The sequence below is a fragment of the Cinclus cinclus genome, chromosome 28, assembly GCF_963662255.1.
Source record: "Cinclus cinclus chromosome 28, bCinCin1.1, whole genome shotgun sequence".
NCBI classification, from domain to species: Eukaryota; Metazoa; Chordata; class Aves; order Passeriformes; family Cinclidae; genus Cinclus; species Cinclus cinclus.
In genome coordinates this window covers 3,515,502-3,526,838 of record NC_085073.1, presented here as the reverse complement: position 1 = coordinate 3,526,838, position 11,337 = coordinate 3,515,502, and the positions used below count along the sequence as shown (strand labels likewise).

Genomic DNA, 11,337 nt, shown 5'->3' with positions numbered 1-11,337 from the left:
GGCGCCGTGAGGGGAGAGCGGGGGACAGGAAAGGTGCTGGGGACATGGGGATAGCGAACGGGTACAGCGAGCAGGGACTGCTGAGGGGACAGGGGGACAGCGAACGGCGACTGCTGAGGGGACAGGAGCCGTGCCATGGATATGGGGACAGCAGGAAGGTGGGGGAGAGGGCGCTGAGGGAGTATCTGTGAGGGGGAGAGTGGGGCGATGCCGGAGGACAGTGGGAACCGGGCGGCCACTCCAGACCCGGCCCCGGCGGAACCGAGCACCCTGAGGAGAGAAATAAATCATGGAAATAACGGGAATAAAGCCCCTGCGGGCACCACTCGGGCCGTGTAGGTGTGTGGGGTGTTTTGGTTTGCATAATTTAAGTGCACTTAGAATTTCTCTCAGAGTTTAAGAGCAGCTCAAAATTGACTTCTGATTTCACTATTTTAAAGCATCTGCCTCGGAGCTGAATCACTTCTGCACAACTGGAGTTTTGTGGGGGATAGCATGCTCTGGGCCACACAGTGGGTGCAGGGTGAGAAAAGTGTTTGAATTTCTTTAGCAGCTCCTTTCCCTGTGATCATAAAACACTGTCAGCTCTGCACAGGGTCATATTTTTTCCAAATAATAAAAACCCCCCAAGCTCAAAGCTCGGGGCTGAGCCCAGGGGTGTCCAGCAGGTCACACGGTGATGCCACATCCACCCTTCCCTTCCCACTTGGTTTAATGACGATTAGGCACAAAATGTTCTCCAATAATTTTATCAGTTCAATCTCCATATTGTATTTGGCAGCACCTTTTTTTTTCTCATTCTAAAGAATCAGAAAAGAGTTTAAATATACCAAAATTATAGACAAGGAATATGTTGAAGTTTAACCAAAGGTTGTACATATTTCTGGATGGCTCAAACTACATTTGAAGGAGCCTGTCTGTGTATTTTTCTGGGTTCATTACAGCCTGGCATCTCCCTCAAATAACCCTTCCTCTCTCAAGTTTCATTAACGTGAAAATTTCAGTTTAACGAGGAGGGTGACTCAAGTAAAATGCTGCAGGTGCCCAACACTTGCATCTCACTACCAGATAAAACTGAAAACAATCCCTAAAACCTGTGCCAGGGAATCATTTAAATCAGGTCTGTTTCTCCTCGACAGCTAAAGAAACTGAAGCTGTGCTAAGAGTTTACAGTTTGATTTAAAAGATACTCAGCACTGCACTCTCTTAAATTTTCTTGGTGATTCTGGGGCAAGTTGTTGGTCATAGAGGCCAACTTAATACAAACAACACAAGACTCCAGACAAATTACAGGACTAGCTACAATTTCCCAAAATACACCAATACAGAATCAATTTGTCCCGTAACAAAATGAACACAGCATCAAATATATGTTTTACCCTTAAATAGAACAACTTTATTCAACCAAATCCAATATTAGTCTAAAATTATCTCTTAGAGAATTATTTTTGCCTTTTTCCCCATTCCAAATCCCTTACATATTGCTTAAAAAAAAATCTTTGAAATATTAATTTAGAAAGCTTTTTTTTTCTGGAAAAACAGGGAGAAGGCAAGAATGGCTTTTTTTTTTTTTTGAATATTCCATTACTACACATCCAACTAAATAAATGGAATAGCGAGAAGTTACAAGAACACTCTGCTCAACTTTTACACAAAACTGAGAACAAAGGAGCGTGACTTGGACAGGGGTAACATGAGCTGGCACAGCCCCAGCTGGGACTGGCAAGGCAGAGGTTTGAAACTGGCTCAAATTCTCCCCTGCTCCCCACTCTGAGCTTGGAAAACCAAGCTAAAATTCTCTTTCAGTGAAGCTGAGATAATTTTGTGTGAAGGTTGTGGCTCCAAGCCCTGGCAGAGAAGGAACCTGGAGGGGACAAGCTTGTCCCAGCTCCTGACAGGCCTGGGGCTGCAGCTGGAGAGCATCAGAATCTTTTACTTCTAGAAAAGTTTGTTCTCAGCGAAAAGTGTCTCTTCCAATGCGTCCATGGGTGGCTTTCAAGATCCAAATAACCTGGGGGATGCAACAGAAAAGAAAAAAAAAACAGCAGATGAGAAACAGCCACACCACTGCAAGGCTGATTTAATCTGATCAACCTGGTGGGTTTCCACTCCATCCCAAAAGAAAAACATCCCCAAATTTAAACCCAGGTGATGTTTGATTTGAGCAACACTCTGCCTGAGGCTGAATGGCTCAGGTGATAGCACAGGTGGTTTTCATGCACTACAGGTGCCCACATTAGGAAAAACTCGTGAGATCAACCCATATTTGAAAACTGAAATAAAGAAATGAGGTGAAAAAGAATTATGGAAAAATAGAGTGGGAGAGACAGATGTAAAAAGAAATATATGTGCAAGAAAAGTGCCAATACATGACTTTCTATAATCAAGTGAGAAGATGCTACACAGGGTTACTCACACAATCATGCAGAACATCATGAAGATATTCCACAAGGCAATGAAGATTCGGAAATACCTGAGACTCAGCAAGAACTCTCTGATATTGTCACCTAAAAATCAAGAGAAGCTTTTGATATGAAAAATACATCTGGCAAGTCAAATTTCAGGGCTGCCTGAAAATCACAAGCAACTCTAAGAGGGAAAAAAAAACACATAAAATAAAAACACAACAAAAAGTTCAGACTGAAATTTGAGGTTGTTGGGGAAGGATGGATGCAGCAACTCTGTAAGGATACATAGCCAAATGAACAAAAGCTTATAAAAAAGGGGTCACAGTGCAAAAAATGGAAGACCAGTTGTAGTTCAAAGGCTTCCTGGGATTTTTAACCAGCAGACAGAGCTACAAGGGAGTAACACAGGTGTATCCATGTGGAAATGGCAATCAGGGAGTGAGCAGAGCGTTACCTCTATACAGCACAGGCACCTACAGTCAAAAATGCTGCAAGAAATGTTCTTTTTTTGTCTTTCTTCTCATTTCAGTTTGACAATTAAGACATTCGGAACATTTCAGTTTACAAGTTAATAAGCCAGTTATTCCAGCCCCACAGCAATACACATCCAATAAAAAAGCGGCGGAAAACTGTGGTTTGGCCAAGGATTTCCTGCAGAAAAGCCCGTTCCTGTGCGTGTCCTGCAGGGCAGGGCTGTGCCCGGCTCCCGCATCCCCTCCGTTACCGGTCGTGGGTTCCCTCGGCTCCTCTCCGAATCCCTCCGTGTCCCTCCTCCTCCTGCGGGGCACAGGGGTCGTGTCAGGCAGGTGAACCCCAAAAACCCCTCCCCGTTCCCCTGCTCGCCCTCCCCGCTCGCTCACAGCCTGAAGTTGAGCACGGCACCGGCGTTCACCAGCAGCGTCCTGCGGGAGAGACGGGGAAATGGAGACGGGGAAGGAGAAAGAGGGACGGGGGAAGGGGAATGAGGACAGAGAATGGAGGGGGGGGACGAGGAAAGGGGGTAAGGAAGAAGGAAATGAGCACGAGAAAAGAGGGAGGGGGGGAAAGGGTCGGGATTGGTAAAAGAGATCGGGGAAGGGAGAACGGCGATGGAGAGGGGTAAGGGGGTCGGGGACGGGGGACGGATAAGGGGACAAGGAGAACGGGAACAGGGTCAGGCACAACCGGACCGGGCTAACCCGGCCGGGCCACTCCCGGTTCCCGGTACCCGCAGAGCAGCAGGTCCCCGATCATGGCTCCGGCGGCGGCTCCGGGGGCCGAGGGGAAGCGGAAGGGGCGGGCGCTGCCCGGACCGGCGGCGCCTGCGCTCCCCGCGGCGGCTCCGGCACCGGCTCCGCGCCCGGACACCGCGGGGAGCGAGGGGCCCGGCCCGGGCAGCGCCGGCACGGGCCTGCGGAGCCGGGCCGGGGCAGGGAATCGTTCTCCGGGAGCTGAGAACCGCGATCCGGGGCCGCGATGGATCTGGCGGAGGCGCTGCCCCTCGGGGAGCTGGCGGCCGCCTTCGCCTCGCTGCCCGTGTTCCCGCTGTTCGACACCGCCTATTTCATCATCTCCGTCCTCTACCTCAAGTACGAGCCCGGTGAGTGCGGCCCTGGGGTTGGGGGGGAGCCCCGGTCCCGCTGTGCGGGCGCAGAGCCCGCACTGCCCCGCTCACACAGGTTCTGGCACCTGCCCGTCCCTCTCCTCTGCCGCCCGTCACGGGCTGGCACTGCTCCGACACCCGAGTGAATGCAGAGCGCAAAAAACCCCCACGAACCCGTGACTGTGATTTTGAGAAATAATCTTGGATTTTATTTAAGGCTGGATTCCGGCCGCATTGAGGTATTTAAGTTCGGTCACTTGGCTGCCACCCCAGGACTGAGAGTTGCGTTTCTGGCCAGTCCCTTGACTTGAACATTTTTGTGGCAGTACCTTCCTCCTATTTATATACAAAAGGGCTGGAAGTAAAACCTTGTTTTTTCCCACCCTCTGGACCATGCCCTGAGCTGTTCTCAGGGACCGTATCTGACCTTGCTTTGTTTGTTCTCTTGGGCTTATCTTGCACAGATCGATAGATCTGTACCTTGGCTTTCACCTTCTGCCTTGTCGCAGCCGGGCTGTGCCTCGGTCTTTTCCAAACGCCACTTTCCCTCTGGTTTTGTCAATGTGTGCACTCCTCATGCTCTGTTTTGAGCAGTTTCTCTGTGACTGCACAGTGACTGAAAGGAAAACCAGCCCCGAGCTCGGGATGATTTTCAAACCTCGTGTTGTGTGACTTCCGAGCTGTACAATCCACGCGCTGTTCCCGTTAAACTCCCTGTAAACAAGTGCTGGGTTTTCCAGGCCTGATCACTCCCGGCTGCCTTCCAGCATGGAGTCCTGAACCGAACAATTAACAGGCAGCCCTCACAAAACCAGCTTTTAAATATATGCAAGGCCAGGAATCCACTTGGGACTGGATAAGGCCGGGGTGTGCTTTTCCCCAGATTCCTACAATGCCCCCATCCCACAGCTCCTGGGCTGAGGATCAGCGTCAGGACAGAACCGTTCTGTTTCCTCCTTGGAGACAGCATGGCTTCGTGGAGCCAAGGAAAAACAAGTGTTACTAAATTTAAGCCTCAAGCTAAACCTCAGGTTCCTATAGAACCAGTTTCATGTCTCGGCTGTTGCAGCTGTCTCGCTGCCGCTGTGTTTTCAGCTGGTTCAAATGTCCCCGAGGATGGAAGAGCCTGGGCACTCACAGCTTGGCTCATGCTGATCCACTTACTGCTGTTTAAGGTGTACCAGGTAATCATGTTGACATTACATTTTTAGCATTTTCTCTCTTGGTTTGCTCACTGAACAGAGGTTTGTATCTGAAATGCAGCACAAAGGATTCTGGAGCAGTTTAAAGTGACGAAACAACCTCACAGGATTGATGTTGTTGGGAGGTTTCCCTGGAAAAGTACAAAGGTGGATGAAAATTGCTGCAGGAATTTTAAAAAAGGCCACAGCAGATTGTGGGAGGAGACCACAAAGTATTTCCAGACTAGTACAGGAGCGGGGAAGAATCCTGAAATTCTCTTCTCTCAAATAAAGATTAAGAATTCCTGTTCTATTTTTGCAGGTTATCTTATGAATGAAAGAGCTGAACAGATTGTTCATGAATTCTAGAGGGCACCTAGGTTGAAGCAGTGGAGAGAATGGTACTAGTATGCATTTTATTTTTAGACTGTAAACGGAGATTGATTTCAAGGGAAAAAATATTCTTTCTGGTAGCAGCAAATAAAGGAGAGAATCTCTCAGCAGCTTCATAAACTTCTGATGACTCTGTTCATGTGAGACCTTCGGGGGGGTCTGCAGACTGTGATAATTTCTTGACCATCTCTGGTACTTGTTTGGGCTTCACACTTCTTGTATTTTGTTTTACAAGCACTTTCCTTTGAGTTGCTTTGTGGGAGAACACGCACCTCGAGCCTTTCTTTTACTGGGTCTTGAAGTTCCTGCTTAATTACTACAACCATCTTCTCACTGAGACTGGACTAGATAGCTTTGGGGGTCCCTTCCAACACTGGTGACTCTGTGGTTCCCTTTTTTTTTTTCCCAGGAGCCGTGGAGATGTCCCGCAAGAGCCCTTTTGCCTCCTGGCTCTGTGCTATGCTCCACTGTTTTGGGAGCTACATCCTCGCTGACCTGCTGCTGGGAGAGGCACCCATTGGCTACTTCAGCCACAACTCCAGTGTCATCCTGGCCACAGCAGTGTGGTGAGTGCCCTGCAGCCCTCCTGGCGTGGCACAGGCTGTGCCCAGAGCTGTGCTGGGGAGGGAGGTGTGGAGGGAGATGTTCTCCCTGTGGGACACAGCTCTGATCTCACTGGGATTAACTGGGGAGAGCAGAGGTGGGCTGAGGCCATCTTTGAGGCTCTTGCACTCCTGGCTCTGGTTCCCAGTGTCCCTGACCAGTTGCTTAATGCTGTGATTATCTGGGCTGGGGCACTTCTATTCATAGCAGCCACTGCCGAGCCAGGGCCAAACCACAGGAACAGCAGCACCCACGGATCCCACACAGTGAGGGGTGGCACATCCTAAAGATTTGGGGGCATTTTATTCATTGTGCTGCTGAGATGTGCACAAATTAATCTTTAAATTCCCCGGTGTGTATGGGTTGTAGGTAATTCTGCATGGCAGAATGAATATTGTTGGGAAACATTGTGAATGAAATTTTCATAAGCAGAAGTCTCGGAGTAAATCCCTCAGCCATCTAGTTTTCTATACCTGAGAGAATAAAGCTCTTTCAGGGCTGAAAGATACGTCAGTCTTTGGGGAAAAAAGAGTATTTGAAATCTGTCTGTAATATCATTACAGTATATGTGATATACTGTAATATCATTACAGTATATGTAGCTTCTTGTTCTGTATGAGCTGATGCTTCTGGACTATACAAGACACAAACTTCTAAAAACTTCTAAATTAAAATTATGGGGTTTTATTCAAGATGGAATATTAGTAGTAAGGGCTCTCCGAGTTACTGAGGGCTCACTAAGTTGTTGCTGTAGAGAGGCTTCATTGCATGCTGGTTTCCCTTTAGAATTAGCTGTGAAATTAGGATTTTTTTTTTTAATTTTTCTTCTCTTTCACCCCCATCTGCCTTAACTCAATCTGCCACACTACCCTTCTCTGCATATCCAAGGTCAGAGCAAATCTGTGGTCTTTTTACAGGTACCTGACATTCTTCTGTCCCATGAACCTCTTCTACAAGTGTGTCAGCTTCCTGCCCGTGAAGCTCATCTTCGTGGCCATGAAGGAGGTGGTCCGGGTGCGCAAGATCGCGGCCGGGGTGCACCACGCCCACCACCTGTACCACCACGGGTGGTTCGTGATGATGGCCACAGGATGGGTCAAAGGTGACACCTGAGATGCTCCAGAGGCTGCAGGGAGGGCTGGGACAGTGTGGGGGTAGCTCAGGGGGAGCAGCAGGGAGGGGATGTGGGCTGTCGGGCACTCAGGTTCCCACCACGCAGGTGTCTGTGCAGCCTCACAGAATGGTTGAAGAACTGGAGTCAGGAGTTCTTTATTCTTTCTCCTGTGATCCCTTACCTCACCTGTGTCTTTTCAGGGGATTCTGGCAATCTGTTTTCCTTTAAGGTTGTGTTTGGGGCAAGCACTTGAGTGTCAGTAACTGCAAGAGGCAAATGCCTTTTCCCTGCATCAGGATCCACTTGGTAGAAAGTCAAGGAAGCATTTGCCCTGCTCTCTTGGCTTAGGCTAACTTTTCAGTTTGGGGAGAATGTCAAGAACCCTTTGTCCCCTTGAGGATCCAGAGCCCTCTGCTGTGGCAGCTCCAGCTCTTTGACAGGTTTCTCTGTCTCATAGGTTCTGGTGTGGCCTTGATGTCAAACTTTGAGCAGCTGCTGCGTGGGGTCTGGAAGCCTGACACAAATGAAATTCTTCATATGTCCTTGTAAGTCAGCAGCCTGGAAATTCCCAGTCAGATGAAGAATGGAATGAAAGAACCAGTCATGGCTGGGTGCAAACCTTCCAGAAAACCTTTCTTTCTCTTCCAGCCCTACAAAGGCCAGTCTGTATGGCACAGTGCTCTTCACTCTGCAGCAGACTCACTGGCTCCCCATCTCTGAAGCCAATCTCATCTTCTTTTTCACCATGTTCATGATAGTCTGCAAGGTAAGTTTACAGCAGCTTGTTGCCAGCAAATTACAGAACCTAAACTGGGAATATTCACCTTCCTGAGCCACTGCAGGATCCACTCGCTGTAGGATCTGCTCAGGAAATTCAGTGCTGATTTCTCCATCACGCAAGCAGCTCCTTGTACCTTGAGTCATGTAGCAGCAGGGGCTTTCACTGGGGTCAGTAGAATGCTCACTGGTCAGGATTTCCTTGTTCTGTGTGATCTCTGAGTGTTCCCTCTTGCCTGGCAGGTTTTCATGACAGCCACTCACTCCCATGCCTCGCCTTTTGCTCCGCTGGAAAACCTCGTCTGCCCCGTCCTCTTTGGCTCTGTTTCCAGTGGACACCCAAGCCACCACCACGACCACCACGGGGCCTCCCATGAGGTTTCCCACCCTCCTCCTCCTCCTCCTCCTGCCAAGTCCAAAGAGGAGCTGAACGAAGGCACGAGGAAACGGAAGGCAAAAAAAGCTGAATAAAAAACCAACGGCGCCGAAAATAAGCCAAGAAAATTCTTCCAGAGCCGAGTCTCAAAGCCACCTGTGACCTCCTTCATGCTCCAGTCCTTCTCTCTCAGACTCCAGAGGAGAGGTGGAAGCCAGGACACTGCCAGCTGGGTCCCTGAATTTCATTTTTGCTCTGTGCTGCTGCTTGCTTCTTGGTCTCTGCCTCTCTATTCTGATCAGATTTCCAGGGATTTGTAGATTTGTGCAAGGGTGGTAAGTGGGTGCCAGTTCCCAAGTTGTCAGCAAATGTGATGCAGCATTTTTAATTGATGCAAAATCTTTCACCATGTTTATTTATGAATGGGGGGGATGGTTTGTGCTCCTGCAACTCCTAAGTTCCTTTGAGCTTTCACTGACCTTTTCAGTGTCTGCCAGAACAACAAACCGTTAAGACACAATGTGGATGGTTTCATACTCAGGAAATTAAATGGCCTGGTATGAGCTTGGTCTGGTTTTTCCCAGCTCCCACACCTGCCATATCTCCAAGTAATGTGATATTTTAAATGCAATAAGGACATGGCCTTTGGCCGAGCCATACCCTGTTCACCTCAGTTCCCTCTGATTCTAATGGTTAGGACATTGTAATTTGCTCAACCAAGTCTGTGTTTGCAAGAGCTCTGAAGCTGTGAAGTGCTCCCAGTGCCATGTGTTGGCACTGTCACTATCCCAGGCTGTGTGTGGCATTGCTGCACGTTGTTACTGAGTGTCCCCCACCCCAAACCTGATCCTATTGAACCAGGGGAGAAGCATGGCTCTGGTTTGTTTGTAATCCTGTGGGATACAAGAAGAGTGTGTGTGAGTGTAAGTATTTATTACTATTTATTTATAATTGCCAGGGCACCTAAATCATGGACTTGAATCTGGCTTTTTTTTCAACATTGCAGTTGGAACTTCTAATTGTGGCCCTGAGCCCACAGCCACGTGTGCTGGTTTGGGCTTGCAGTGATCGTGGTGAGCTCCAGGACAGCCTGAACTCTCCCTGGCTACAGGAAGAAGCCTTTCCTATATTCTTAAATTCAGATAGAAAGGCTGAAGCAGGGCATTTCACACCAGCTGATGAAAATACTACTTTAAAGGACTGATAAAAGCACATCAGCTGAAAACATTGATTACCTTCTGTAGGTCCCCTCGGGCCAAACTGCTGGGCTGTGAATGCAGCTTGTGCCCAAGGAGTGAACTGCCTTGCATTTGGCAGGAGGGGTCTGTCAGCTCATTCGTGTTCTGCTTAGTGAACACTGGCTTTTAGAGTAGATCAAAGCTGTTCTTATAACTGATTTTGTTCTTATAAATGGCATCTTCCAAGGGCTGGGATCACCACAGTGAGAGTGACAAGCCTGGGGATGCAGCACTGGGCATTTTCCATCCCTAACAGTGAGGTTTGCTGCTGTTTCCATTCCAACTGGGAATGGAAACAGGATTTAAGAGAAGTGAAGGTTTTTGTGTGTGTGTGTCCCTATTCAAAATTACAGCTGACGGTTAATTAAAGATAAGAAGCCATCCTTGTGTGCAAGCAGACGAAAGCCAGTAGGAAAGGTCAAATGATCTGTGGGCTTGGGGTTTGACAGTGCCTTAATTTTGTGAGTTTCCCTCCCCTTCAGTAGAAAGCAGGATTTCTGCCTGACAGCTCCACTGTCTGGTCCTGCAGATGCTGCTCTGCTGGAACCTGATGTGTCACAAGCATGCACGAGACTGCATAAATGTTTTGTGAGATGTCTGATCCAAGGGGAATTTTGTTTTATAAAAGCCGTCAACAAATAAAAATTGTGAAGTGATTTGATTGTCCAGTGGCACCTGAGGAAATCTCTGTGTTTTACCCTTCCCACAGGAGCTCTGTGTCACCAGGACCTGGGGACAAAATGATTCTGGTTGAAGAAGGAGACCAGACTTTGTCCTATAGCTGTGTCTGAACGTGTTATAAATGGAAATAACAGGGTAAAATATGTTAGTGGTGGTGTTCTCAGAGCAGACGTCCTCAGATTTCAGGGAAGGAAATAAGGAAATAGACTCCTTGGGTGTTTTTACCAGTTGTCTTTTGTCACAGTTTCCTTTAGTCACTGTAAGAGGGAGGAGGGCACTCACCTGTGACTGGTAAATATATACACACACGAATTTCCAGCATATTTATGTGGAGTATCAGTATTTAAAACTGGGGGGAAAAAATCAAAATTCTCTGCACAAGTGAATATTTAGTGTGGTCCCATAGCTGCTGCTCTGCTCTATGAGTGCAGAGTCTTTGTTTTTCTGGGTCTTTGGACCCCGAATCAAATAAAACTGAGTCAAATCACAGCTTCTAATCAAACACAGAAGAAATATTCCAAAGGAGGTTAAAATATAAGCTCTAAACGTCTTCAGAGTACCCAACAGGAGTGGGATTAGTTTTGAGAAGACAACAGCCACAGAGGAGTCACAAGTTCCATTTAGTGAAGCCCTTCCCAGTGAGAGAGATGGAACTTGTCTTGAATTTCCATGGCTTAGCACTGGCAGTCTGGTACAATTCCAGCCTGGTGTCCTTCATCCCAAGAAGCACAAATGGACCTTTGAAAAAGCAGCACTTTTTAACCAGGCTGTGAGGACCTGGGGCTGCTCCTGCACCTCTGGGAAACTCCACCTGGCCTATCCAGACACTTCCCTTCCTTCCTTCCTTCCTTCAGGCTCTGCTCCAAACAGAAAGAAAATGGGACTGGGGTGTTTCCTAAAGGGATGGAGTAATTTGTTTGCACAGCTCAGAGGTGGAAGTGATGAGGAAAGCATGACACAGCCAATTGCCCCAAACAAGAATCT

At 48.1% G+C, this 11,337-nt stretch overlaps 2 protein-coding genes across 4 annotated transcripts; one reads left to right on the top strand and one right to left on the bottom strand.

Moving 5' to 3' along the window:
* Positions 1–733: 733 nt before the first annotated feature.
* SMIM7 (small integral membrane protein 7) lies at positions 734–3,661 on the bottom strand. The gene is made up of 5 exons (XM_062510149.1): positions 3,616–3,661; positions 3,269–3,310; positions 3,133–3,185; positions 2,417–2,507; positions 734–2,011 (listed from the first exon to the last, which is right to left on the bottom strand). The coding sequence occupies exons 1-5, from the start codon at positions 3,639–3,641 to the stop codon at positions 1,996–1,998; spliced, it is 228 nt and encodes a 75-aa protein (XP_062366133.1). The 5' UTR covers positions 3,642–3,661; the 3' UTR covers positions 734–1,995.
* Positions 3,662–3,758: 97 nt separating this feature from the next.
* On the top strand, positions 3,759–10,328 carry TMEM38A (transmembrane protein 38A). Of its 3 annotated transcripts, none has more exons than XM_062510056.1 (6): positions 3,759–3,987; positions 5,974–6,130; positions 7,085–7,269; positions 7,739–7,826; positions 7,930–8,047; positions 8,302–10,328. In XM_062510056.1, the coding sequence occupies exons 1-6, from the start codon at positions 3,864–3,866 to the stop codon at positions 8,527–8,529; spliced, it is 900 nt and encodes a 299-aa protein (XP_062366040.1). In that variant the 5' UTR covers positions 3,759–3,863; the 3' UTR covers positions 8,530–10,328. The 3 variants fall into 3 exon arrangements, with proteins under 3 accessions (XP_062366040.1, XP_062366041.1, XP_062366042.1); XM_062510057.1 differs by having other exon boundaries at positions 3,863–3,987; positions 5,494–6,130; XM_062510058.1 differs by lacking the exon at positions 3,759–3,987 and adding an exon at positions 3,997–5,572.
* Positions 10,329–11,337: the final 1,009 nt, after the last annotated feature.

Coding starts and splice junctions, on each gene's coding strand:
- SMIM7 (XM_062510149.1), bottom strand. CDS start 3,641: ATGATCGGGGACCTGCTGCTCTGCGG. Junction 3,186..3,268: donor GCCGTGCTCAACTTCAGGCT/GTGAGCGAGCGG, acceptor TGTGCCCCGCAG/GAGGAGGAGGGACACGGAGG. Junction 2,508..3,132: donor GCCGAGGGAACCCACGACCG/GTAACGGAGGGG, acceptor CTTGATTTTTAG/GTGACAATATCAGAGAGTTC.
- TMEM38A (XM_062510056.1), top strand. CDS start 3,864: ATGGATCTGGCGGAGGCGCTGCCCCTCGGGGAGCTGGCGGCCGCCTTC. Junction 7,827..7,929: donor GAAATTCTTCATATGTCCTT/GTAAGTCAGCAG, acceptor TTTCTCTTCCAG/CCCTACAAAGGCCAGTCTGT. Junction 8,048..8,301: donor TGTTCATGATAGTCTGCAAG/GTAAGTTTACAG, acceptor CTTGCCTGGCAG/GTTTTCATGACAGCCACTCA.